Here is a 26,148-nt window from a genome sequence, read left to right on the forward strand (position 1 = left end):
ACCAGTCTGGGAAGCCTCCTTTAGATGAGGCAATAAGTTCACAAGGCTGAGAGCATGAAGTCAATGTATCTCAGGATTCCATAAACTCTATCCCAGATCTCCTGGGAATAAAGGAGTCAAAGAAAAGCAAAAAGTTTATAAAGTCTCTGTCTACTTCTACCCTCACCTCCATTCCACCTTAACCTCTATCTACCCATTATTTCCTGCTAAATGCTTTCATCAAAACATTTTTGACCTCTTTGAGAAGAAAATAGAAGCCCCAAGAAAGGAATAAAAAAACTGAAAGTACAGGCTGAATTTCCCCACCATGAAATGATTGTGTGTGTCTAGGCTGGGTGACGAGGAGAACCTGTCCCACTAGAGCTTATCAATGTCACTGATACCTTTTCTTTCTTCTCTGCTTGCTTGTTGTCTTGAGCCTTTCCTTTTTTCTCCTGGCCACTGCTTGGATTATTCTCTGTGGTTGCTTTCTTCTCCTTCTTCTTTAACCTGGCCTTTGGCAGGCTTGGCTTGTCCTCTGTCTCTGAGGTACTAATCCCCAGGGTCTCCTCCTTGGGTGAGTTGGAGCTACAGGGCATCAGGCTATGCAATTTTTGTGCAGGTGGGGCAAAGGTTTTCTTTGGTCCTTTCCCATATTCTAAAAAGAAATTTGATCATCAAATGGAATTTATGAAACATAGAGTCTAACACAGAGACTGCCAAACAGTGCCCACTGACTGGCCATACCAGAATTATCTGGAGAAAGCTTTTAACAAATTCAGATTTCTAGGCCTCTCCTCACCCACTCCCACCTCCCCTGCCCTGAGATTCTGATGAAGTAGTTTGAAGTGAGGCCCAGGAATCTGTGATTTTACAAGGCTATCTAGATGATTCTGATGTACTTCCAGATTTAGGAACCACTGAGTAATGCAAAGGTGATAAATATAAGCATGCAGGAAACTGAATTATTCAAACGCTAAATTTTTTAAATTTGCTCATTGTAACTTTGGACAAAATTTTATGGGAAATTAGAGAAATTGAAAAAAAAAAACTAGTCAAAATCTACAAATGATGCAATGAAAACTGTACTGATCCTCCCAGGCATAAGTAATATCTCTTTCTTCTGAGCTTCCATAACAATTTGTACCTGTCTGGTGGCATTTACCACATTCAAATTTATGTTCTAGATATTTAAACATCTTTTCTCTCCCTATGAGTTCATACATTCCTTGAGCAGGACTGTTTCTAAATCATATATATTTCACTCAAAGTATCGCGAAAAGTAGTAACTTTAACAGAGCGGACACAAAATATATGTGAACTGAGCTTCAGTGGGAATCTGGTACCCTTGGTCCAAATGACCAAGAGCTGAGAAAGAAAGGAAAAATGAGAGAAATATATAAAGTGAGCCTCCCTCACTCTCGACTCACCTTTACTCTGCAATGTTGTCATCATTCAGCTCAGAAGCTACACCTTCTTTGTGCCTCTGTTAGAAAAAAGAAATTAACTGCTATGACTCTGATTGAACATGATTTTAAACTTTTTTCTCTCCCCGCTCCCTTTTTTTTTTGTGAGGAAGATCAGCCCTGAGCTAACATCCATGCCAATCCTCCTCTTTTTGCTGAGGAAGACCGGCCCTGAGCTAACATCTATTGCCAATCCTCCTCCTTTTTCTCCCTTTTTCTCCCCAAAGCCCCAGTAGATAGTTGCATGTCATAGTTGCACATCCGTCTAGTTGCTGTATGTGGGATGCCACCTCAGCATGGCCGCCCAAGCGGTGCGTTGGTGCGCACCCAGGATCTGAACTCAGGCCACCAGTAGTGGAGCACGCGCACTTAACTGCTAAGCCACGGGGCCGGCCCCTCTCCCCTTTCTTCTTGGGTTCAGGATCTCTTTGCCTGGGACCCCTGACCTAAACTTTCTGCCTTCTTGACTACACTTCTACCTCCTCAGCAGTGCCCATTACATATCAGGGAATAACGAGAGTTACTGTTAAGATTAGCAACCATCCGGGCCCTCCCGTGGCTTAGCGGTTGGGTGCGCGTGCTCCGCTACTGGCAGCCCGGGTTCGGATCCCGGGCGCGCACCGACGCACTGCTTCTCCGGCCATGCTGAGGCCGCGTCCCACATACAGCAACTAGAAAGATGTGTAACTATGACATACAACTATCTACTGAGGCTTTGGGGGAAAAAAAGGAGGAGGATTGACAATAGATGTTAGCTCAGAGCCAGTCTTCCTCAGCAAAAAGGGGAGGATTAGCACGGATGTTAGCTCAGGGCTGATCTTCCTCACAAAAAAAAAAAGATTAGCAACCATCCTTAGCGTCTGAAGTGCCTAGAACCACGTCCAACATGAGGTAGGTACTTATCAGCAGGTGGCAGTGGTAGTGATGTATTAAAAAACAAAATTCAACTGAGTAAATTTTGAAGATCTTATTGGCTTCATTCAACGATTTATGAATCGGAAGGGAGCAGAAGGGAGCAGACACAAGGAAGTTATACTAGGGAGAAAAGTGGATTGGTTATTGCCCGGTTACCTTCCTTTAGAGGATGCCAGGGGTCTATCAGGCAGATTACCTAACTAGAGCTGAGCAAGCGATTCCTGATTGACTGGTTTAAGATTCCATTTCTGGGAGAGCCAAAACTATAATTTAAGTTAAGTCTGGGTTTGGCGATGTGGGGCTTAGCATAAGCAACTCCATTTGGGGCCTGTTGTCTTGTTTTTAACAGATGGAAGTGTAAGTAGTAGTAGTAGGGTATGGACGTTCCTGGGAGTTAAAGAGTGAGAGTTTTCTTCAGAGGGTAACCTCATTTCACTAGGTTCTCCTAAATGCTTAAAACACAAATAATCTGGCAATTCTCTGACCTAATTCAGAGGTCCCTGTGTGTAGAGAACTCCTTTTTTTAACGTTACTGTAATGTATATCTTTCCTTTACTTGGGTCTTCGAGTCCAGTACATTTCCCAATGTGCTAGATTCTAGCAATCTCTATTCATGGCTCAGAAATATTTGGTTAACCAGCAGAGATCCCCAGAGAAGCTAGTAATAAGAATCTAGCACCTTCACTCTATATCCATAGTTCATTTGTAGCTATCTACTCACAGATATTCTACACTACATCAATATGCTTCATTATTAGTACCAAAATTGTGACTAATAATAATGGTTAATACTTACTGAACACTGACTTTATTCTTTACCCTTTACATATGTCATCTTATTTAATTCTCACAATAAATCTATGAGATAGATACCATTTTACACTTGGGGAAATTGAAGCTTAGAGGAATTTAGAGATATTAAGTAATTGACGAGTGGTAAAATCAGGATTAGAATCTGTCTGATTTAAAAGTCTGTGCTATTAACTGTGCTATGCTACATCCCAATAGTCTAGTTCAGTGCTTCACAACCATTTTAAGGTCACCACACACATGAAAAGCATCCACTAAAAGTACACATCGAAACACAAGGAAAATTATATTTCTAGGTACTCTGGAGTGAAAGGACCGGGCTGTTCACAGCCATAGGTAACTTAGGGGTTAGAGTTGTGGGTCCTCCAGTCACACAAAGGCTGAAGAGGTTAGTATATCCACAGCTATAAGCCATTTGCGGCCCAGCAGAGTGCCAAGACTCATCTTGTGATGTTCCAATAATTTATACATTTTTCCAATTTACACTTTCCACTATTGATATTATTTCTACCCAGCTGTTAGAAGAGAACTGCCTTTTGTTTTACCAGCTTAAGCTTCTTACAACCCTTCTACTCAGTATTCTTTAGTCTTAGAGCATATAAGCCATTCTTATTTTTGTAACAATTATAACAAGCATTGTAGCTCTGGGAAGATCTCTAGAGATCATAAAGTACCGTCTCCCCTTTCTGCCGATGAAAAAATATGCAAAAAGAGGTTAAGTGGTTTGCCCAAAGCCTCAGTGTTAATACATGGTAGAGCCAACATGAACCCAGGCCTTTGGCTTGTAAACTCTACTAAAAACATGTCTATTCTTCTCAATGATCTTATTTCTGGCTGCTGGTTTTGAGTACTTTGAAGGCCCTACACCTGAAACTCAATCTTCCAACTGTGCCATTTTCCACTATAGAGAGACCCAAAAGCAGCGTAAAATGGATCTTTTGGTTCATATATACTTCCCCTTAAAGGATCTGAAAATTTTAAGACCCTCAAATGGCCAGGCTATAGTAAAAACTCAGTTGTTCAGGGTGTAGAGTTCCTCCCTCTAGATCTCAAGATAAATTCAAAAGGTGTTGGGGTTTTGACTTAGCGTGGTCACAGCATGGCTGAACGTAAAGTATTTTTAAATTATCTTTTGGTATTTTTCTGTCCTTTTCTTAATTCTATAAATGTGAATAATTCAGATGTGTTGTTCTGCAGTAACTACTTTTCCTTTATATCAAGGAGAACATTTCTCACTGTTTCCATCTTAATTCATCACCACCAACCTTCAAACTTATTTGCTCCAGGAAAAAAGACAAATGGGAAATTAGGGGAGAAACATTGCAGCAAATTGGTCTCCTTCTTTATGTTAATCCTAAATAGAAGCTAGACATTGAATAAAATTAGGCTGCAAAAGAAATATTAATTTGGCCATAAATGACAAACATATCTTCTCCCAGACTCCGAAATACCAAAAATGATCATGAGAAGTCCCCATGAAGGTAAACTAAATTACAAGAGGAGCTATACTAAATGAGAAAAGCAAAATGAAAATTAGTGTATTTGAGATGGCAACATTCAATTTTTAAAAATGTACATATACATAATATTCTTATATATCCATAAACTATCTCTAGAAGAATATACAAGAAACTGACAAAAATGCCTCTGGGAGTGGAACTGGGTGGCTGGGTGTGAAGGGAGCTTTTTACTGTATCCCCTTGTGTATCTCTAGCATTTTATAACATACATATATTACCACTTCAACAGTGATTTTTTAAATTTTAAGTTCTTCAAGTATAATAAAAAGAGTATATTGATCAACCTAAAAATGCAACATTTTCCAATATTTAGTTTCAAATCATTATCTAAACCTACACTGACCTCTCTAGGCCAAAGTGCGTTACTGGAGCCCCAACCAACTGGATAAAATTGGTGGATCGTTGTATAATTAATGTGGATTATTAATGAGATGTAGTAAATCTATAAGCAGTGATGTATAATAGTTCCCCTTAATTTAGAGTGGGGGTGTGAAGAAGCACATTAAAGAAAATCTCTAACCTGATCAACAGAGAAGGGAAATCCAGGTAGTCACTGACAACTCAAGTGTCTGCTCCTCTGTTTCAGACAAACTATTTTCTTCCACAATAACAAATATTGAAATCTAGTTCAGAGGGAAAAATTTTTAAAAAGAGTTAATAAATATACAAAATACCACCAACTTTCAACTGATCAGCTACTAAATGACTATGGGCTCTAAACCCAGGAGTAACATTTGACATTTTAACTTCTCTTTTCTTACCTTAGATGAGAAAGAGAAAAAAAAAAACCTAATAAAGCTTTAAATATGAAAATAAAAGAAAGTTCCATAAACCAGATCCTACCCACTCAACATAAGAAAGAGGAGTGAATAAGGAAGAGAAAAGAACTCAGAAATAACTGATAAAGGGAACCAAGGGGAGGTGAATGAGGTGTTCCAAAAAATAGACAGTTTTCCTACACTTAGAACGCTAGAAATCATCACACTGATTTTAAGATGAAATCACCTAGCTCAGGGGTTCTCAAAGTGTGATCCTGGGGGACCCCTGGGGGTCCCCTCCCTTTTCTAGCTACTTATCTGTGTTAGGCTGGATTTCCTCATATACTTCAACCAAAACAAGATATCATAAGAGATAGAATTCAAAAACAGATGAAAACCCAGCTGTATTCTCTTCAGCCAAGAATGAAAGAGATTTGCCAAAATGTAAAACAATGCCATTCTTCACACTAAATTTTCTTTCATTTAGGCAAATATATTTTTCATAAAAATGTTATTTATATTAACATGTAATTATTTTATTATCATTTTAAAATTAATAAATAAATGTTTAAAATTTTTGTTTAATCTCTAATATATTAATATCAATAGAAATAAACCAATCTTTGAAGTCTTCCATAATTTTTAAGAGTATAAAAGAGTTCTGAGACCAAAATGTCTGAGAACTGATCTAGCTAAATAACTTAATTCAGTCTTGTCAATATTTTTCAGAAAGCATTAATCCTCCTCCCACCTCCCCCTGTTTAGAATGTCTTCACAAATTTCCCCCTCCTAACTATCCCATTTTCCCTCTTTATATTGTTCCTGGAATCCTTGGTCTAAGAATAAAAGCAAGCCCCTTAGAATTGTCCTCTAACACAGACTCTGAGAGCCTCAAAAAACTGTATTTAAAGACTGTATTTAAAATCTCCTTTAAACTGGAGTTTAATTTCCTTGTGGCATTAATGTCTAATGGCATGTAAACCCCTGCTTATTTTCATGACTGGATTAGTAACAGTAGTTCTTTTCTTTTGTTTCTTCTTCTGCTTTTTTTGTGCTCAGTGAGCATGATTTAAAACATTTAACAAGACACAAGGACAAAAAAGAAAGATTCCAGCTACCCTTACTGCCCATACTAGACCACTTAAAGCATTAAATGTCATAACTACTTGAACTAAACCGTTTACAGACTCATGAATAAATGCACGGTAACTAAAGCTTCTTGGTTCAGAGAGGGCAAGGAAGCACGGGGACGCGGCCACTTATCACCAATATACAGGCTCTTTCTTTCGGGACTCTCATCTCCTCCAAACTCTTGCTATCCACCGCCTGAAATGCTTCCTCACGTGCCTCTGCTACCGACCTCAAACTAGCCTTTTTGTGTTGCTTTGGCTTCAAGCAGCACATCCCCCGCACCATTTCCCCTCACCAGGTGCCAAAGTGTGGAACAGGGAAGGGCCTGACTCCACCTTTAAAACCAAAGGAAAGAACTCTGGGTCTTCCGCATTTTCCTTCTCTTCCCTCACCAATTCTCCCTTGAGGACAGCAATTACGAAGGGAGGTTTCACAGAGTCGAAAGTCCTTGACTGCCCTCAAAGAGTGGCTTTCTAGCCTCTTCCCCGTCAAGAATCCCATCACCAGAGACTTGCCCCTCAGCTGCACCCCTCTGCCCCCACACACAGAGGCACCACGATTCTCATCCTCGCTCAGCCCGTCCTTGCCCGCCATCATATTGGGTTACTTTTGCGTGTCTGTTGGGGGTGAGTTTGCGGTTAGAGAGCCTAAGCAGGAGGCGCAAGAGTTGGCTGTCCCCTGAGGAGAAAAGTTCTCCTCAGGCCACAAGTACCAGGACTGGCCGCGCCTAGCCTAGCACCCTCATCTGCAACCGGAGAAGAGCCAGCTACCTTCTGGAGTGAAGAGGACCTAACGGCGAGGAGCAGAGTGAGCTACTGCAGCGATTCTCCAAGCCCCTCCAACCTCGACACCGTTTTCCCGCCACCAAGAAGAGGTGCGAGGCCCACGCACAAGCTCCACCCCCTCCTCAGCGGCTTCTGCCCAGGGCTGAGGCGCATGCGCAGCTGGAAGCCGCTTCTGCGTTTGCGCGGCGATTTCCGCCATCTTCCAACCAAACGCCCTGTAAAACTACTAATCCCATAATTCTCGCTAGCCTCACTTTTTTTAGGCGGCAGCTGCAGCGCCTGATCGTTCGTGAAGCACCTCTTCCTTTTACTAACTTTTCTGTGTCCCAGACTGCCTTTTCGTTCCCCGATTCCTATTCTTCCTTTTAGTCTCCTTCACGCCCTTATTTTAATATTTTATTTGAGACTATTGTGAACCCCACTCTCACCTCTCCTGCCCTCTTCTCAGCCACAGGCCCCGCACCCCCAGCACTGTTGGCAGGGAGAAGGGGCCACCTAGCACCCCGTGGAAAGGGGGTCGAATAGCTTCTTCCCCATTGGCCGAGGCAGGGGGCCCAAAGCAGGCCGAAATCTCTTCCCCGCCCACATTCGTTTTTCTACAAGGCGGCGCGAAGCCGCAGCGTGTGCATTCGGGAAGGCCTGCGTGCGAGGTGGCGGTGGAGGTGGATGGACTGCTGGTGGTTGCTGTGGTGGGCGTCGGGGTCGCAGCCCGCGGGCTGGGGGCTCGTGCGCAGGCGTCGGGTGGTGGGCGGAGGTGTTGGTGTCTGGGCTGTGGGTGTGGAGGCGGAGAGGAGGGCGTGGTGTCCCCAGGTGATCGCGATTCGGCGAAGGCGGAGGAGCGAGAGAACGACTCGGCCATTTCGAGGGAAGAGGAAGTTGGACAACATCGGCTGTTTTAGTGCCTTTCTTTTTTTTCTTTTCAGTTCAGCAGAGAATATTTGCCAGAGGGGTGAGTTAAAATGACCTATCGTATTTTACTGAGAGCAGTTCGTAGGAAGACGGTCAGTATAATCCGCTCCTTCCCTTCCTCTACTTTTAGGTTCACCCCTCCGTTTCCTCAGCTCTTCTAAGTAGGGGGGCAAAGGGCGGGGGGGGGGGGGGGGATCGGGTCATGAATAATTCATGAGGGCCGCCCCTCCCTTAGCCACGCCCCCTTCGAATCACGCTGACGCACGTTGCGTCCACCAAACCTGAGGAAGCGACGTAACAGTCCCCGCCCTTGGGACGGAGGGCGGGGCGTCATCTCCAGCACGTGCTGCATCTACCCGCTCAAGCCCGAAAGGGTGTGCGCAGGCGCTGCCCGCTAGGGGGAGGAAGGAGGCGGGGTAGGGAGGTTGTTGGGTTTAGAGCCGGGCGGAGACCGCTGAGACTCATTCCTCAGGAACAAGGGTCGGGTGTCAAGGAGATCTTTTCACACCAGCTCCCCGTCCCCCGCCTACGGTGGGTGGGATCGCGCGGCAGAGACAAAGGATATCAGTAGGGACGGACATAGCTGCGAAGGGAAGTAGGGTGTCAGTTTGGGGTGGTGGGCTTTTGGGGGGTCGTGGGGGGCTATATTTAAACTCCCGGAGCCGTTAAGTTGGTTCGTACTCCGATGCGCGCGCAACCAGGGTGGTGGCGGAGTGCGCATGCGTGATTCCGGGGCGAGAGGAATGCGCTCTAGCAGTGCGCGCTCGCGGCGAAGCGGTAGTGGTAGAGGAGAAAGGGGTCGGCGCACGCGCGGTTGATTCCTCGAGTTTTTCGGGTCTCGCGGGCATCTTGTTTTGGTCTCGTGGGCGAGAAGGGCGCGCTTCGGGGGAGGCGCTTGGGCGCGAGACTAGGCGAGAAGAGCAGAGCTGCGCGCGCACTCGGGGAAGGGGGGGAAGGGAGCGGGATCTAGGAAGGGGGGTTAAGCCCCCTGGCCCCCCTCGTTGCCCTCGACTGGGACGGAATAAGGGGAGGAAATGATCGAGATGGCGGCGGAGAAGGAGGCGTTTCTGGTGCCGGCCCCGCCGCCGCCGCTCAAAGAGGAGTCGGACGGAGGGGGCGGCCCCACGGTGCAGCCGCACCGAGAGGCCGCCTCCGGGGAGCTCCGCGGCGGGACACAGCGCGGACCGGGCCCGCGCGCACACTCGGCGGGGGCCCCGGCTTCTGGGGCCGGCAAGGAGAGCCCCAGGGCTACATCCACTCCTCGGGGCGGCCAGGGGCAGCAGCAACGAGGGGGCGGCCTCCAGGCACAGCCGCACGGGGAGGCCCGCTTGACGGATCCCCACGGGCGAGCCGCTCCCCCGGACGTGGGGGAGGAGCGACGGGCAGGGGGCGGAACAGAACTGGGCCCCCCTGCCCCTCCTCGGCCCAGAAATGGCTATCAGCCCCACCGTCCCCCTGGGGGAGGGGGAGGCAAGAGGAGAAATAGCTGTAATGTAGGGGGGGGTGGTGGAGGCTTCAAACATCCGGCCTTCAAGAGGCGCAGGCGGGTTAATTCGGACTGTGACTCTGTGTTACCCTCCAACTTCCTCTTGGGGGGCAATATCTTTGATCCACTGAACCTGAATAGTCTCCTGGATGAGGAAGTGAGCCGCGTACTCAATGCAGAGACCCCTAAGTCATCACCACTTCCGGCCAAGGGGCGAGATCCAGTGGAGATCCTCATCCCCAAAGATATTACTGACCCGCTCAGTCTCAATACTTGCACTGATGAGGCCCAAGTAGTTCTTGCTTCGCCACTCAAGACTGGTCGGAAGCGGCATAGACACCGGGGACAGCACCACCAGCAGCAGCAGGCAACTGGAGGGAACGATAGCCACTCCGTGCTGCCCACAGCTCCCCTCACGCCCTCACTCCATGGGGAGGGCACCACACAGCAGCAGCGGCATAAAGGCCAGAACCGGGATGCCCCCCAGCCCTATGAACTCAACACAGCCATCAACTGCAGGGATGAGGTCGTGTCTCCCCTTCCATCCGCCCTACAGGGTCCCTCAGGCTCCCTTTCAGCCCCTCCAGCTGCCTCAGTTACCTGTGCACCCTCATCTTCCTCCTCACGACATCGCAAACGTCGCAGGACTTCCAGCAAGTCGGAGGCAGGGGCTAGGGGTGCAGGCCAGGGTCCCAAGGAAAAGGGCCGAGGGAGTGGGGGAGGCCGCCACCACCTCCACCCACTACCTGCAGCAGGCTTCAAAAAGCAACAGCGCAAGTTCCAGTATGGGAATTACTGCAAGTACTATGGGTACCGCAATCCTTCCTGTGAGGATGGGCGCCTTCGGGTGATGAAGCCTGAGTGGTTTCGGGGTCGGGACGTCCTAGATCTGGGCTGCAATGTGGGCCATCTGGCCCTGAACATTGCTTGTAAGTGGGGCCCATCCCGAATGGTGGGCCTGGATATCGATGCACGGCTCATCCACTCCGCCCGCCAAAACATCCGACACTACCTGTCCGAGCAGCTGCGTCTGCCACCCCAGCCTTCTGAGGGGGACCCAGGGGCAGAGAGTGAGGAAGGGACGACAACCGTCCGAAAGAGAAGCTGCTTCCCAGCCTCACTGACAGCCAGCCGGGGTCCCATTGCTGCACCCCAAGTGCCCTTGGATGGAGCGGACACATCAGTCTTCCCCAACAATGTTGTCTTCGTCACGGTAAGAGGGTCCATAAGGCTTTTGGGATAGGGGCCAGGTATGAAGATGAGGTTAAATGGGAACCTGGGAGGGGAAGGTTATGACCTAGAGGGATTTCTGTGCATGCACTCATCACTAGGAGGACCAGAGCCTCAAGAGAAAGGTATGAATCTGAGAAGGATTGCGCTGGGTATCTCTGCCCTCCTATAACCTGGAAAGATGGGAGTTCTATCTGGGGTTCTTTCTCATGAATAGATAGGGCTTGACTCCTTTTGCCCTGCTCCTGGCCTGGGCTAGAATCCATACCAGTCCATCTTCCCTCGGGGGCTGCTGCTGATGCTCACTGGGGGATTTGGTCCATATGAGAACTTGTCCTCCAGTCGACTGAAGGTGCATGAAGAGATGGGTGTTAGACATGGAATGTTTTGGGGTGGGGAGAGGATTAGGGGAGTGGCTAATATTTATGGTGTCTGTCCATGGTTAGAGACCTTGTTTGCAATAGCTGCAGAGTTAGTTGAAGAGTGTCAGTGGTCAGGAACCCAAGTGGCTTGGCCTTAAATCATCTCCACACTGACCCTAGATAGTGGGATGGGGAGGAGTCAGAAAGTCCTCTGCAGAAAGGAAGGGTACTTTGTCTTCAGAGTGTCTGACTACATATAGCTCCCCATAAAATGCTCAGATTCGCTGTCTGCAGTAATAGTTAGCAGTATATTGGGTTAAGCCTGGAACAATGGACTTGACAGAGGGTGATAAGGTGAGCTTATCATCTAGAAAAGGTTTCCTGAAGGATGGGGCTCTTCATTTCTCCGGGAGAAAGGAAAGAATAGGCCTGAAGCTTTGCCAGCCCCAACCACAGGGAAGAAACCACAGGTGTCCCTTTCAAACCTGGGTTAGGTCCCTTTGCGTAACATTGAGTCACTCAGCTTAATGTTTGTGGGGTGGGAGTAAGTACTGGACAGGGTCTTGGGAGAACCTTAGCATTCTTTCTCTGCAGTTTGACCCAGCTTTGGAGATCTCGTGGATAATTTGCTCAACTTAAAATTGCCCAGGCTCCCTTGTTATGTTTGATTGGTTTACTCCCCCTGAAAAATAGGGGCAGGAGGGTGTAAAGCAAGAAAAGGAGACTCAAAGAGGGCACCATTTGGGAGTTAGTCTGACGAGTGTTAAGGAAGATTGTGGCCAAGGGTTAAGGTGAAGCTGCAGGGTTTTCTCTCTTAGAGGCTGCAGAGCAGGGTGTGTGGGGACATTGGCTCTTTTAATGCCTCTGCTGACCCCCCCCCCCAATTCTTGCCCTCAGGGTAACTATGTGCTGGGTCGAGATGAGCTGGTGGATGCCCAAACTCCCGAGTATGATGTAGTGCTCTGCCTCAGCCTCACCAAGTGGGTGCATCTGAACTGGGGAGACGAGGGGCTGAAGCGCATGTTCCGCCGGATCTACCGGCACCTCCGCCCTGGGGGCATCCTGGTCCTGGAGCCCCAACCTTGGTCATCCTACCGCAAGAGAAAGACTCTCACGGTGAGTTGGGGTTTCAGTAGAAATTGGGGATATCCTTCCTTTAGTTGAGGCAAGAAAGGCCTCAAGGAAGCAGAAAGAGGACTTTCTGAACGAGGTGAAAAGGTTCCCTGGGTGGGCATCATTCACCACCCAGGGAGAAGGCAGCAAGCTGAAATGGTCCCCTGCCCTTCCGCCTAGGAAACAATCTACAAGAACTACTATCGAATCCAGCTGAAGCCAGAGCAGTTCAGTTCCTACCTGACATCCCCAGAGGTGGGCTTCTCCAGCTATGAGCTTGTGGCCACACCCCACAACACCTCCAAAGGTAGGGCTGGCTTATTTTGTTAGGGGAGGAAGGGAGGCCGGTCCTAGCAGAGAGGGTGCAAACCCTGTGGAGAGTCTTGAGGTCCTGCCAACCCCTCCTGACTGCACACTTCCCCTTCAGGCTTCCAGCGTCCTGTGTACCTGTTCCACAAAGCCCGTTCCCCCAGCCACTAAGTGGCCCCCAGAACAGAAAGTGTGAAGAAGCTGCCCGCTGCTCCTAAGGACCTGGGGGAAGAGGAGAATGTCCCAAGGTCTTTTCCTTTCTGGCTCCGAAAATAGTTTCCTTTCTTGGATCTGCAAAGAGCTTTTCCTATGTTGCTGTCCCAGCCTTCTCCCTACATCGCTGGCACCTAAGCAGCAAGCTCAGCTGTGCTGGAGATCCCATCATCTTCCTCTCCCCGAGCTCACTGGACTGGATGGCATGGACTGTTTGCCGACCTCTGTTCTCCTAGGGCATGGGAGGTGGGGGTATTAAGTTCTCTGGCCTCTTCCTCCTATTCTTCCAAGGAGAGGTTCCAACTTCTCCTCGGTCCTTGTCCCTAGCTGCGTTTCAGTGGACCACGGATAGATGGACTGAGGGTTAAGAAGGGGGAAGCTTGGCAGGGAGGCGCGCAGGTACTGTGAAAATCCTTCCCTCTGCTGTCCCCCACTGGGAGAGGGGGTTGGGTTTGGAATGTGAGAACAGCACAATAAACTTGATGTTTAGGGCAGTGGCCCCCACACCTGTGTCTGGCACTTTCTAGCTGGCAGGGAAGGGATGGTATCTCCCAGTAGAACCTGTGCTTCCTCTCTGCCCAAACTACAGGGTCTCGAGGAAGAGAAAAGGTTTTTCAGTGGTTGGGAAGACTGCTGAATGCTAGTCAGATCTACACATAAGTATACAGAATGCCAGTCAGACAAGAGGGGTATAATGCAAATTTTGACATGAAATTTGTAGGAAAGAGTTCATCTCCCCTCTCTAAAAAACCCATTGACAAAATTTTTGTGTGGGAACTTTGAGCAAAGGGCTAACTTTAGAAGACTTACCAGTGGAGCTAGAAAAAGTCGCCTGAACCAGGCCACCACCTGCTCTAGGACCTACTGCCTGCCCACCCTTTGTGTGCTGTAGAACCAGACTAATAGGCAATTGAATTAACATGAAGCTCTTCAGTGGCTTGTCAAGTGTTCCTGGAGCTTTGAGCATTCACTCAACAAATATCAAGCAATCGGGTCAGGTGTAAACAAAATGGGCAGGGCCCTTAATGGTAACAGCAAGATCATGTCAATAGCTGGGTGCTAGCAGCTGCCTTGCAGCCTCCTTGAGTGGGATGAGGGAAGGCGTCCCTGAAGTGTAATGTGGGCTGAGACCCACATGTTAAAGTGCTCAGAAATAAGTGGTGCAAAGGAACGTTCATGGTGTCATCAAAAAGGTGGTAGCTGTGACTGAAGTCAGGGGAAGAGGCGGGGAGGGCATCTAAATCCCTGACTTAGACAGCATTTTCTACTTGTCATCACTACTGGTCAAGTTCCTTTAGAAAAGGGCTAGAGGTCCGGACCTGTGGCTTAGCGGTTAAGTGCTCGTGCTCAGCTGCTGTGGCCTGGGTTCGGATCCTAGGCGCGCACCAACGCACTGCTTCCCCCACCATGCTGAGGCCACGTCCCACATACAGCAACTAGCAGGATGTGCAACTATGACATACAGCTATCTACTGGGGCTTTGGGAGAAAAAAAAGGAGGAGGATTGGCAATAGATGTTAGCTCAGAGCCAGTCTGCCTCAGCAAAAAGAGGAGGATTAGCATGGATGTGAGCTCAGGGCTGATATTCCTCGCAAAAAAAAAAAAGGGCTAGAAACTTGACTTCTAGACAGCTTCCAACCTGAGGCTTGACCCCATCTTAAGGCTCCCAAGACGAGTCTCATTTGTTAGCAAAACTACTTTATTCTGATAAATAGTTCTAAGACAAAAATATGAACTAGCAATCCAGGGAACCCCCAGGTCTACGCTTCCCACCGCCTGAGTGTCCGATGCATGAGGAAGGTATCCTCTGAAGGGCGGGGCCGCAGCTGAAGCCGGAGAGGAGGCAGACCGTCCAGGGTCAGGTGTGGAGATTCATAAAATAGTGTTTCTGGGTCACACAGAATGGTCATGTCTGGCCCTGGCCCAGGTGGCTCCTGTTGGAGTTGGAGCCCAAAGCAGGGTTACACTTGCGGGCAGGGGGAAGAGCCCACGGCGGGGGGAGGAGAGGGGGCAAGGGGAGACTCACGCCGAGGTCCCTCACCTTTGGGGGCGGGGCTCGGGCCTTCGGCGGCAGAAGCGCCAATTTCTCCCGCAGCGCAGCGTTCAGAACCTGTTCCTCCGGCACCTGCAGGCTCACCAGGTCCCGGAAGAGCCGCTTGGAGCGCGGCACGTTCAGCCCTGAGACCGCAGGGGCAGCGGAGGTGAGCGGCGCCTCCCACCCCGACTCCCGCGCCCGGCCGGCCGTCTGCCCCTCTCACCCTCGGCCACGCTCTCCTCCAGGCCGCAGCGGGTCTGGAAGGACTTTCTCAACTGTTCCTCCACGGCCTTCGCGGCATCGAAGTGGCCCCCGGCTGCCGCCCGCGCGGCCTGCAGCTCGAGGCTCAGGGCCAGACTGCTGTGCGGCGCGGGCGCCCCCAGCTCAGGCGGCGCCGCGGGCTTCTCGCTCGAAACGGCGGCAGCCGGCGGCGGGTCGGAGCGGACCGGGGAGGGCGGCGCCAAGCGGAAGCGAACCTGGGAGCAGAGAGCAGGGCGGTGAAGAGGTTGGCGTGGGGCAGTCGGCGGGCAGCCAAGCCTCCCCCCGGCTCACCTGCCGCCCCTTGCGGGCCCCGCCCCGCCGCTCCGCCCGCCCCTTCCGCCGCCCGGGGCTGCAGTTCCGCCGCTGCGGGCTCTCGGACCGCGGGCTCAGGCTCAGGTCCAGTCCGGGCTCGGGCGCCGGGGCTCCGGCCTCCGGGGCGCGGGGTTCTGGGGGTGGCCCCGGGGCCAGCACGGCCTCCTCCCCTTCCACCGACTCCAGCTCCGACTCCCCACAGCCCATCATCTTGGTGTGGCTGCAGGGGTGCCGGGGCCAAGGGTGACGGGACACCACTCGCCACCTCCTCTCCCCCGCCCTTCCCACACGCCGCTACCGGAAACCGTTATCCGTACCCAAGGAGGCGGGGAGGCCCGCCCCGTCCTATTGGCCCTCTTAAGCGTCATTTCTTTTGCCCCGCCCCCAGCCTCCTGGCGGGCTTCCTCCTGCAGACCCTCAGCCCCGCCTCCAGGCCGGGGTTTTAGAGCTGAAGTCGGTGGGAGCCCTACGGGTCCTCATCAGGACCATTTCTCCATTCACAACCTACGGTACGTAGTGTTTGCCGCTGTATCTTCACCCGGCTTCTGCTGGAGTAATGAATGTGCCTGTCTTCCCTCTCGCGCCAAAGGGACAGCTTTGTCTTAATGGTCCGGGGCCCTCGCATCTGGACCTCCCTACTCGGTGGCTTCACAGCATCTCCGGGAGTTCTGTCGCCCCTGAACTCGAACCGGAGCTTCCCAGTATGAGTGGGGGCTCGCGGGGCTTGCTGACCCCAGCCCCGGGCTCCCTGCTGGGACTCTGGGCAATGGTGATTGCCCGGGCGATAACTCATCCAGCCTGCGGCTTTTTGTCACTTTTTGACCTGCGAGGGTGTCCTAAAACATTCATCTCTGTAAAAATAGGTATCTGCATATTGAGTTCAGTTTAAAAGAGAAAGAAAGTAAAAAAGAAAGGCTCAGTGGATTTATCCAAGACCCCTGGACTGCAGGGCAGGAGACTGGAGCTCTCGCCCTTGTCCCTGTGTTCTTTGGGGCAGGTCCTCTCATTTTTCTTCTTGTGTGAAATGTACTAAGTCAGGTTCAGGACTCTTGAAGCTCTCCCCAAATGGGTTAATACTCAGTCAACAGACATGTTTGCGTGCCACTTTTCAGTTTGAGCGTTTTCACAGCCTTTTACTTCCCAAGAAATGCTGTGAAAGATCAGATAGAATGGATAGCATTGCCCGAATTTTGCAAAAATGTTTAGAGGATCTCAATGGTGAAACACGAGGCTTTCCTGCTAAAGTCAGGAATAAGAAAGTATGCCCATGACCTCTACTATTCGATTGTGAAAGGGAGTAGGGAGGTACAAATGTAAATAAATACTTATATTTTTTAAAAGTGGAAGTATAGGGCTGGCCCCATGGCTTGGTGGTTGAGTGCGCCGCGCTCTGCTGCTGGCGGCCCGGGTTTGGATCCCGGGCGCGCGCCGACGCACCGCTTCTCCGGCCATGCTGGGGCCGCGTCCCACGTACAGCAACTAGAAGTTCTAGATGTGCAGCTATGACGTGCAACTGTCTGCTGGGGTTTTGGGGGAAAAATAAATAAATAAATTAAAAAAAAAAAGTGGAAGTATAATAAAAATTGTAATGGTTACTCATATAAGGAAGGAGAGAATAGAAGGAAGGGAAAAGAGGCTAGATTTTGAATATACTTTGTTTTGTATATTTGACTTTGGAAACCTACAGGTTTTACATGCTTATATGATAAAGATTTATTTTAAAAATAAGTCCCTAGAAGTTGAAAGTAAAAGGAAACAAATGAACCTAAATGTATATCTAGTTGGTGGCCTAACTACACAGAAGGGAACTCTTCTGAATGACTTGAAAACACAGTGATTTAACTGTATGTCCCAAAGATTTGCCCTAAGGGCAAAATTAACTGCCTTTTTTTTTAAACTGCCATACAATCTTAAAATGTATTCAGTAGTCATATTGTTGGGAATAGGTGAAAATGTGTAGGACAGAACATAATTATGTTGATGTTATGAGAACTGGAATTTTGTCATCAGAGAAGAGAGATGCAGATATAAAATCAATGATGTTATGCAAATTCCCTGTAGTCTTGAATTTAATTAGGAAGTGTCTGTATGAACTCAGGGTGTATTTTAGCTTAAATTAGAAAGTGTATCCTAATTCCACTGAAAAGTATATTCTAAGGGCCACTGAAAAGCCCTTAGAAACAATGATGGACTCAATAAGCACTCCTGCCCCCAGAATGTGGTAGCCCAGTATCCCTGGGCATTTAAAATCCTATACACAAATGTTCATAGCAGCTTTATTCATAATAGCCCAAAACTGGAAACAACCCAAATGTCCTTCAACAGCTAAAGAGTTAAACTATGTACATCCATACCATAGAACACTGCTCAGCAATCAAGAGGAAGAAACTATTGATACACGCAACAACTTGGATGAATTGCCAGGTTATTATGCTGAGCAAAAAAAGCCAGTCCCCAAAAATTACATGATATGTGGTTCCATTTATGTAACATTTTATAAATGACTAGTTTAGAAACGGAATACAGATCTAGTGGTTGCCAAGTGTTAGGGACAAAGTGGCGAGAGGAAGGTGGGTGTGGTCATAAAAGGGCTACACCAGTGATCCTTTGGTGTTGGAACTGTACATTTCCTTTACTGTGGTGGTGGATACAGGAAGCTACACACGGGTGATAAAATTGTATAGAACCTAATACACACAAAAATGAGTACAAAACTAGGAAATCTGAATAAGATTGGTGGATTCTATAAATACCAATATCCTGGTTGTGATAGTATAGTATAGTTTTGCAAAATGTCCGCTCAGGCTGCTATAACAGAATACCATAGACTGGGTGGCTATAAACAACAAAAATTGATTTCTCACAGTTCTAGAGGCTGGGAAGCCCAAGATCAAGGCTCTGGTGGATTCGGTGTCTGGTGAGGAACCGCTTCTTGGTTCATGGATAGCCATCTTCCCACTGAGTCCTCACATGGTGGAAGGGGCAAAGGAGCTTTGTGGGGTCTCCTCTATAAGGGCACCAATCAACTAATCACCTCTCAAAGGCCCCACCTCCAAATACCAACACATTGGGGATTAGGTTTCAACATGAATTTGTGGGGGGACACAAAGATTCAGTCTATAGCAATTTCCATTGGGGAAAACTGGGGAAAGTGTGCAAAGGCTCTTTCTGTATTATTTCTTACACCTGCATGTGAGTCTACAACGATCTCAATAAAAATTTTAATTGAAAGTAATGTTGGGGTTGGGAAGAGGGGCGTGCATGAGGGTGGGTATATAGAGCAAACAAGATCAGCCAAATGTGGATGATTTTTGCAGCTGGGTGATGGGTACATGGGGGGGTTGTTATATTTTCTCTGTTTTTGAATATATTTGAACATTTCCATAATAAACTTTTTTTGTTTTTTTAAAAAGGAGGCTGAGGTAGCTTTGGCACACAGGAAGGGTAGGAGCTGAAACTTGAAACTGCTCCCCAGGCCCTGGCTGTGCAGATGGATATAAAGGCCCTACAGGAGCCCCAGCCATGAATTCAGTAGGCTCAGTTCCTCAGCCTTAAAATCTAGCCACTACCTCTTCCCAGGCCCGGACTCAGACATAAAAACAGGCCATTCTGTTTGCCAGCTTATGTTGTGAGCCTCCAGGAAGTAGAAGGTTCACCCAATGACTTCAAAGAAACAATATGAATGTGAGGATGGGTGGGTAGAGGTGAGGGAATGAGGGGTCTCAGTCCTGCCCTCATTCTTCCTAGGAATTTTTTGGCTGAACCAGGCTGAGAGGCCTGGAATTGCTTTTCCTCTATAAAAAAAATAAAAAATAAAAAAATCCCTTCTTTAAGAAGGTACTGATAAGTGATGAAGACTCCTTCTCTACCTTTAACTTTATTTTTTTTTTTATTTATTTTTTCCCCCCAAAGCCCCAGTAGATAGTTGTATGTCATAGCTGCACATCCTTCTAGTTGCTGCATGTGGGACGCTGCCTCAGGATGGACGGAGAAGTGGTGCCTCGGTGCGCGCCCGGGATCCGAACCCGGGCCACCAGCATCGGAGCGCGCGCACTTAACCACCAAGCCACGGGGCCGGCCCTCTACCCTTAACTTTAGAGTCTCCTCGTGGTGGCATGTTCTAGAGCTACACCCTTTTCTGCAAAGAAGGATCCCAGTCACATGCCACACCAAACCAAGCTCTGACTGGGCGCAGTGGAAGGTGGGAAGGGGGAATCCATGAGGAGGGAACGAGGAAAGAAATTGTAAATATGGTCCAGGAACTGACCCCCCTCTACTCTAAGCAAAAGTGGGGAGAAACCAAAAAGCTGCCCTGATGCCACTGCCTGAGACTGCCAATTGAGGGGGCCCTCCCTCCTTTCCAGGCTGGGGAGGTCCCACCTCTGCATCAGCTCCCATCCGGGGAAGGGTGGGGAGAGGAGAGGAGGGGGAATGCTGAAAGAAGAGGGAAAGAGGCACAGAGAAGACCTCTGGGAAGACGTCACACCGTAGGTTCTCTCTTGGTGGTCAGACCTCACCAGATAGTGGTGTTCCCTTTAGTCATCTCAAGGGCAAAACCAGACCTGGATCCTGGTTTGGGGAAGGTGAGTCTGGATGCTGAAAGGGGTCATTCAGTGTCATCCCTGAGCTGCTGCAGGGCCAAACGCTATGGGTGGGCCAGGTGGGACAGGAGACAAGACAGGGTCAGAGGTCCTTCAAAGAACCATGCTATTGAGTGGCGGTGGGATGCCTCCAATGTAGAGACCCACAGTGTAGCTGGGATTGCTGCAGAGGGCAGCTGGGAAGACCTGCCAGGGCGGAAGGGGCAAGGGAAGAGCAAAGGCTCCATCCAGGAAGGCGCCCTCCAGTAGAGCCAAGACAAGTCAAAGAGATGAGACAGCAACCCTGTACCACCACCCTCTGCAAACCCCACCTGCAGGGACCCCTCACTTCCCATCTCCCACTCCCAAATTGGCTACTGCCTATGGGTGGGGGCCAACCCAGAGACACTTCCACACTGTGTCCTTGTCACACAGGAAGTGCTGGAGGATGAGAGTGGCCAATCTTGCACTTCAACGGCTATGGGGGACCCCCCAGCCACACACACATTCAGGCTCCCATCCCTACTTTCCCATCCTACCTCATCTCAGGGGCTGGCAGGGTAGACCCTCAGCAAAATATCATGTCTGATGTATCAGCCTGAGCCCACCACTCCTTTCTCCCGACCCAGAAGAAACAAACCAAGATCCAGAGAGGAGGGCACAGGTCAGGTTGCAGGCCAACACACTGCCTCCGAGCCCCTTGGCCTGGCCCTGCCAGCAGCAGGGAAAGGAACAGGAGGGCCAGGATGAGACCCTTTATGTATGAGTCTCCAGGGATATGGGATGAGGCCAGCTTCCAGGATTAAGGAGAGTTGAGGGTAGGGAACAGAGTCTTATTCTGAAGGAGTTGTCCACAGTCTGGGTGGAGTAGAGGAGAATGAAGAAGTGTAAATTGGATGAAGCTAGGAAAACAGAAACAGATTTTCAGAGTTGGGGGTACGGAGAATTCGGTGGAGCTGGGCTTGGCAACGGGGAGAGTATTGGACTGAGGACCTGAGCTTGCTGGGGAAGGGATGTCCTTAATGTGAGCACAGTGAATAGAAGGTTGATGCCAGTTGGTTGGGGCCTAAAAGAGCCTGGGGAAAGTCTGGTCAAAAACCATTGGACTTAAGAAAGGGGATGGAGGCCATGAGCAGGGTGGGTGGGGTTAGAGCCACGAAAGATGCAGCCATTATCTAGGCAGATGGGGCCACAGGTAGGCAGAATTTAACTAAGCAGAAGGGCATGTGGTAAGCTGCTCACCTTACCCTGGGATGTAGGTCCTCCTGACGGATCTCTGCCTGGCAGGGAATCAGGACCTCAAAAAAATGGGATGGGATCACTCACTGAGGGTGGACACACAGGAGATGTTGGGGGGTATCAGGGCTGAAGGGTGATTCCATGGAAACCTCTAGATCAGACAGAGAGATGCTGGTGTGAGGTCCTTCCACAGCCAAAGGGTGGCTGGTGGAAGAGAAGGATCAAAATGCTTTGGACTCCACTCTCTGCCAAGGCCCCAGGATCATCTGCCAAATGCCAACCCAGCAGGAAAAGACAGGGTGAGGAGGGGGAAGGTTGCAGCTGACGGGAGGGATGGGAAACAGAGAAAGGTGCCAGGTGGGGGTGAGAAGTGCTCTAGGCAAAGAGGAGAGATGCGGGTCATGAGGGCAAAGACAAGGTATTGGGGGTTTGGGACATCATGAAGGGACCAAGAGGCTGGGGCCATGGTTCCCAGTAGTAACCTCAGCTTGGGCAGCTGTGCAGAAACTTGAGGAGGGACCAGGGTCGGGGGTAAAAGGGAGGAGGCCTGAGAGGGAACCAGAAGCTCTGAAGTCCTGCCTTGGTCCTGAGGCTGCAAGAGGGTCCAAGAAGGTGGAGAAGGAAACTTAGCCCAGAGCCCGCTGGTGGCCACTGCTGCTGAGGCTATGGGAAGTTCGGGTGGGGCAACAGGACTCTTCTCCCCTAAAACTACTGGACAGGGGGTCCCAGCCTCCACAGACCACCACCCTCCCTTGTCCAAGGCCTGAACCAGCCCCCAAACCCTTCCCCTTTATCACAGCGTGTATCACTGCCCCCACACTGTCCCCACCTCCCCCAGGGTGCCCTCAACAGGTGCCCAGGCACAAACTGAGCCCTCTCCTAGAACCTGGGTGCTCGACACAGAGGGGACCTTAAAGTTTATGAGGAAATTGACCCAGGGTCACCAGCTGGTAGGTGCAGAACCAGGGCCAGAGCCCAGGGCACCTGCCTCGGTGTCGTGCTCCACCATTCCCCTCCCCACATCCCCTCTGCCATTTAGCTCAGGCAAGGGGGGACCATGTTCCCCAGAGCCCAGCACAGGGTCCACCACAGAAAGAGAAAATAAATGTGTGTCACGTAAGAGAAAAGTACTCATTTCAGGTTGAAAACACTATCCCAGAATCTGACAATTTGAGATTTGATTAATGTGGTGATTCGAAAAAAATGGCCAAAAATTATTTGACAGCCCTTCCATTGAGAGGTGGCGTCTATGTCCACTCCCCTTGAATCTGAGTAGGTGTGCGACCCAGGTGCACCTTCACTGAAGCAACTCTGCTTCCCACAAGCCAACCACCACAGTAGCTGGGAGCTGGAGCGGGAGAGAGGGCAAGTGGGGAAGGCCAGCCTGGGGGTAGCCCTGCTTAGGGTCCTCCAAGGAGCTGGGTTGCCTCCTTTTGTTATGTAAATTAAGCAACTCTCATGGTAACCGTCAAATTTCATCCTCTACCCTGGCTGCCAGGGAGCTCACTGTTCAAGTTTGGGCCAGATTGCAATAACTAACCTTGGCCTAGGTTTCTAGCATGTTTCTTTCCTTCTAGACATAAAAAATGAATGGAATACCTACATCACAGGATTGCTGGGAGGATTCCAAGAGGACATTTACCAACTTTCAGAATCTACTACATGCTAGGCGTTGTGCTAGCTGCTTCAAACAAAACTCTGTGCTGTGTTATGATTCCCATTTTGCAGATGAGGAAATACATACAGAGAGGCCGAGTGATTTGCTCAAAGTCACACAGCAAGTAGGTATAAGAAATAGGACTACGCTCTATTGCTCTTTTCACAGATCGAAAAGGTAACGCGTGTGTGACAGCACCTAAAGCAGCAGTGCTTTCCTCCTTCCATCTTCGGGGTCCCTCAGCCCACCTGGACATCCCTTAGCTGGGCTGTCTGCGTTTCTTACCTCGCACTGTGACCAGCAGTTAACCCCCTCTTGATTGTAAACTGGCAAGGTTGGGGACTGTGGTGAAGCACCTTTAAAACCACCCCAGGCAGGACCTAGCACTTGGTAAATGTTTGTTGGGTGAATGAAAACCACACCACTTGTATCCCATTACTCATTTTAAGCTCCTTCCTTCATCCCACAAATGTCTATGGAGCGCCCACTCTGAAGCGCCAGGCACCATAGTAAATCCTCCATGGACATAACTTTGTTTATCCTACCAATCGCCGTGTGTTTGCTGTAGGTCGTATTATCCACGCTTTTTAACGAGAAGTCTAAAACAGTGTTTCTCAAACTCCAGGCTGTGTCAGAATCTCCCGGAGGGCTGAGTAAACACAGAATGCTGGGCTCCACCACAGAGTTTCTGATTCAGTAGGTCTGGAGTGGGGCCCAAGAAATTGCATTTCTAATAAACTCCCAGGTGACGCTGATGCTGCTGGCCCCTGGTCCACACTCTGAGAACCACAGCTGGTAGGTGGAGATGCCTCAGTCTACCCCCAGGTTTTTCTGACTGCCCAGGCTCTTACCCACAATCCCTAGTGCTTCCTAACCTGAGAGCAGAGCAGGTGGAATAAAAGAGGCTTTTGGGCAAGTACTATGGGATGCACAACTTGGGGAGAAATGCGGTCATCCCCTCCAGTCTTTCCTGCCCCCCAACCCCACTCCCAGGTGGGCCTGCCTGGAGGGTCCTGAGAGTTTGGCCTAGCGCTGGTCCTGGGACCTCTGCTCCTCTTTCTCAACTCCTTTCCTGGCTGATTCCCACACTCATACACTGGGAAGTCATAATGCTGTGTATATTGGGGGAAGGCTGTTGTAGTCGGCTGAATAATGGCCTCCCAAAGATATCAGGTCTAATCCCAAGTGTCCATGTAAGAGGGAGGCAGCAGGAGACTTGATGCAGAAGAGAAGGAGGCAACGTGACAAAGGCAGAGACTGGAGTGATGCAGCCACCAGAGGCTGGAGGAGGCAGGGAACGGATTCTGCTCTAGAGGCCCTGGAGGGAGCACAGCTCTGCCCACACCATGATTTCAGCTCAGTGAAACTGATTTCAGACTTCTGGCCTCCAAAACTGTGAGAGAATGAATTTCTGTTGTTTTAAGCTACCGAAAACTATATAGCTGCGGGAAGGTCTGGGCTGCACCTTGTTCCCCAGGATCTCACCCACACCTTCACCTTGGCAGCATCTCCATCCTTGGGGAGCTGGGATTGAAGACCCTGGGGTGGGAAGGATTTGGTCAGGAAGGACCATCTCGTCCTGAGAGGCTTCTCTAGGCTCCAGAGAGTTGCCAAGGGAAACAGGCGAAGGTGGGAGGAGAAAGGGTGGGAGGCAGGAGACAGGTGGCCTCTTGGAGGTATTGGGGAGGGAAGCCTCGTGTTGGGATTATAGAGGAAGGACTAACCAGGGGTCCCTCTGTGTGGGGAAACAGAAGGGGGGGCCATGTTGGCACAGGGCAAGGAGTGGCCAGAGGGAGGCCCTGTTGTGTGGAGAAACTGATGGCGAGGGTCTATGTCTACCCAGGCCCATCCAGTGGCCTCCAACATCATAAGGTCCAGGGAGTGACCACAAAGCTGGTCACCAATCATGTTCAGCAAGTGTCGGGTTGCCATGGCAACCAGGAAGCATGTTTAAGAAAAGAAACTGAGGCCTTAGGCACTGAGTTTTAGGAGACAAACCTGGACTGATAGCAGAGCCCTAGGAATCAGGGCCCAGCCCCCTCCCCACAAGTTACTCCCCCACCCCACACACACAATGTCAGTCCTTCAACCTTGGAAACCCCCAAACGCCCAGTACATTTCCTATCAGCATCCTAGGCCCAGGAAAGCCTTGTTATTCTGGCAACGAAGGGCTCAGCAAAGGGTTGAAGCTGGGTTGGTTCGGGGCTGCAGGGATAGAAGGGGCTGCAGGGGGGACTGGGGAGCCCAGCAGGAAGTGACCCTGGTGGAGAAAGAGGCCTTCCACACCAGTGTGCTGTGACCACAGAAGTGCCTGTGTGCACAGAGACTGCATCTGCAGTCCCAGGTCCAAAGTCTGCTCCTGGAGACAGAGAGAGGAGTAGGAGGAACTCAAGGTCAGTAGGAGGGCCAGAAGTCAAAGGGTTCCCTCCCAGCAACACCAGCACTCTCCACTTTGGGCCTCAGTCTCCTCATCTGTAAAATGGGGGGGGGGGGTGCAAGGAGGCTATACTAGATCTCTGAGCAGCTTCTGTTCCAGACAGTATATCCCCTCCCCCAACACCACACACACACACACACACACACACACACACACACTTTAGTCCTTTGCCACCAGCCAGTGGCTGGTTTGTCCCCTCCCCTTGGCATCTCCTGCAGCCAGCCGATTCCTCCTTCCTGCCCAGGACTCCCAATTCTCCCCAGGACTCCAGCATCCCCCCTCCCCATTGACCAAGGCAGCCTCCCCATCCAGCCCCCACCAGCCTCACTCCCAGCCAGCAGCAGCTCAGGATGACGAGTAGAGAGAGCATGGCCACAACAGCCAGGCACACCAGGCACCACAGGAAGCAGCAGGTTTCCTGATGTAGCTTAAAAGTGGCGGGTCTAGGGTAAAGGATGCTGGAGATCAGTTGCTCCTTGGCAGTAGAGAAAACCCTAGAAGCATAAAGTGGGTGCAGTGAGAGCTGGAGGGGTGGAGCAGGTCAGATCCCCCACAAGGAGCAAGTTCTGTGCTTTGGGAGTCATCCAGTGAATGAGGAACTGAGGTAAGACAGGGTACAAGCTCAAATGGAGGGATGGGGG

At 50.0% G+C, this 26,148-nt stretch overlaps 3 protein-coding genes across 9 annotated transcripts in view; 1 reads left to right on the forward strand and 2 right to left on the reverse strand.

The window, feature by feature from the left end:
- ZCWPW1 (zinc finger CW-type and PWWP domain containing 1) overlaps window positions 1-7,877 on the reverse strand; it is a 36,603-nt gene extending 28,726 nt beyond the window's left edge. For 4 of the 7 annotated variants that reach the window (XM_087417641.1, XM_087417640.1, XM_087417642.1 and 1 more), the window contains exons 1-4: window positions 7,793-7,877; window positions 5,211-5,313; window positions 1,410-1,465; window positions 384-637 (exon numbers count right to left, since the gene is read on the reverse strand). In XM_087417641.1, coding sequence (XP_087273767.1) covers window positions 384-637; window positions 1,410-1,434 — 279 coding nt within the window. In that variant the 5' untranslated portion in view covers window positions 1,435-1,465; window positions 5,211-5,313; window positions 7,793-7,877. Of the gene's footprint in view, window positions 1-383; window positions 638-1,409; window positions 1,466-5,210; window positions 5,314-7,349; window positions 7,604-7,792 lie in introns of those variants that run through there. The other 3 variants (XM_087417637.1, XM_087417638.1, XM_087417639.1) reach the window with 3 other exon arrangements.
- A 582-nt stretch (window positions 7,878-8,459) lies between these two features.
- On the forward strand, window positions 8,460-13,490 carry MEPCE (methylphosphate capping enzyme). The gene is made up of 4 exons (XM_004442862.3): window positions 8,460-10,972; window positions 12,249-12,467; window positions 12,645-12,771; window positions 12,892-13,490. Exons 1-4 carry the CDS (start codon window positions 9,308-9,310, stop codon window positions 12,942-12,944), a joined length of 2,064 nt encoding a protein of 687 aa, XP_004442919.2. The 5' UTR covers window positions 8,460-9,307; the 3' UTR covers window positions 12,945-13,490.
- Window positions 13,491-14,664: 1,174 nt separating this feature from the next.
- PPP1R35 (protein phosphatase 1 regulatory subunit 35) lies at window positions 14,665-15,878 on the reverse strand. Its single transcript, XM_004442866.3, has 4 exons — window positions 15,574-15,878; window positions 15,245-15,497; window positions 15,028-15,164; window positions 14,665-14,920 (listed from the first exon to the last, which is right to left on the reverse strand). Exons 1-4 carry the CDS (start codon window positions 15,802-15,804, stop codon window positions 14,747-14,749), a joined length of 795 nt encoding a protein of 264 aa, XP_004442923.1. The 5' UTR covers window positions 15,805-15,878; the 3' UTR covers window positions 14,665-14,746.
- Between the last annotated feature and the right edge of the window lie 10,270 nt (window positions 15,879-26,148).

Source organism: Ceratotherium simum, chromosome 26 (genome assembly GCF_057802395.1).
Source record: "Ceratotherium simum simum isolate JZ-2026a chromosome 26, ASM5780239v1, whole genome shotgun sequence".
In the NCBI taxonomy this organism is placed as follows: Eukaryota; Metazoa; Chordata; class Mammalia; order Perissodactyla; family Rhinocerotidae; genus Ceratotherium; species Ceratotherium simum.

What these genes read in the sequence shown, in the direction of transcription:
- MEPCE (XM_004442862.3), top strand. Translation starts at nt 9,308, where the DNA reads ATGATCGAGATGGCGGCGGAGAAGGAGGCGTTTCTGGTGCCGGCCCCG. An exon ending in ACAATGTTGTCTTCGTCACG is followed by an intron (nt 10,973 to 12,248) that starts GTAAGAGGGTCC and finishes TCTTGCCCTCAG; the next exon opens with GGTAACTATGTGCTGGGTCG. An exon ending in ACCCCACAACACCTCCAAAG is followed by an intron (nt 12,772 to 12,891) that starts GTAGGGCTGGCT and finishes CTTCCCCTTCAG; the next exon opens with GCTTCCAGCGTCCTGTGTAC.
- PPP1R35 (XM_004442866.3), bottom strand. Translation starts at nt 15,804, where the DNA reads ATGATGGGCTGTGGGGAGTCGGAGCTGGAGTCGGTGGAAGGGGAGGAG. An exon ending in GGGCCCGCAAGGGGCGGCAG is followed by an intron (nt 15,498 to 15,573) that starts GTGAGCCGGGGG and finishes CTCTGCTCCCAG; the next exon opens with GTTCGCTTCCGCTTGGCGCC. An exon ending in GGAGGAGAGCGTGGCCGAGG is followed by an intron (nt 15,165 to 15,244) that starts GTGAGAGGGGCA and finishes CTGCGGTCTCAG; the next exon opens with GGCTGAACGTGCCGCGCTCC.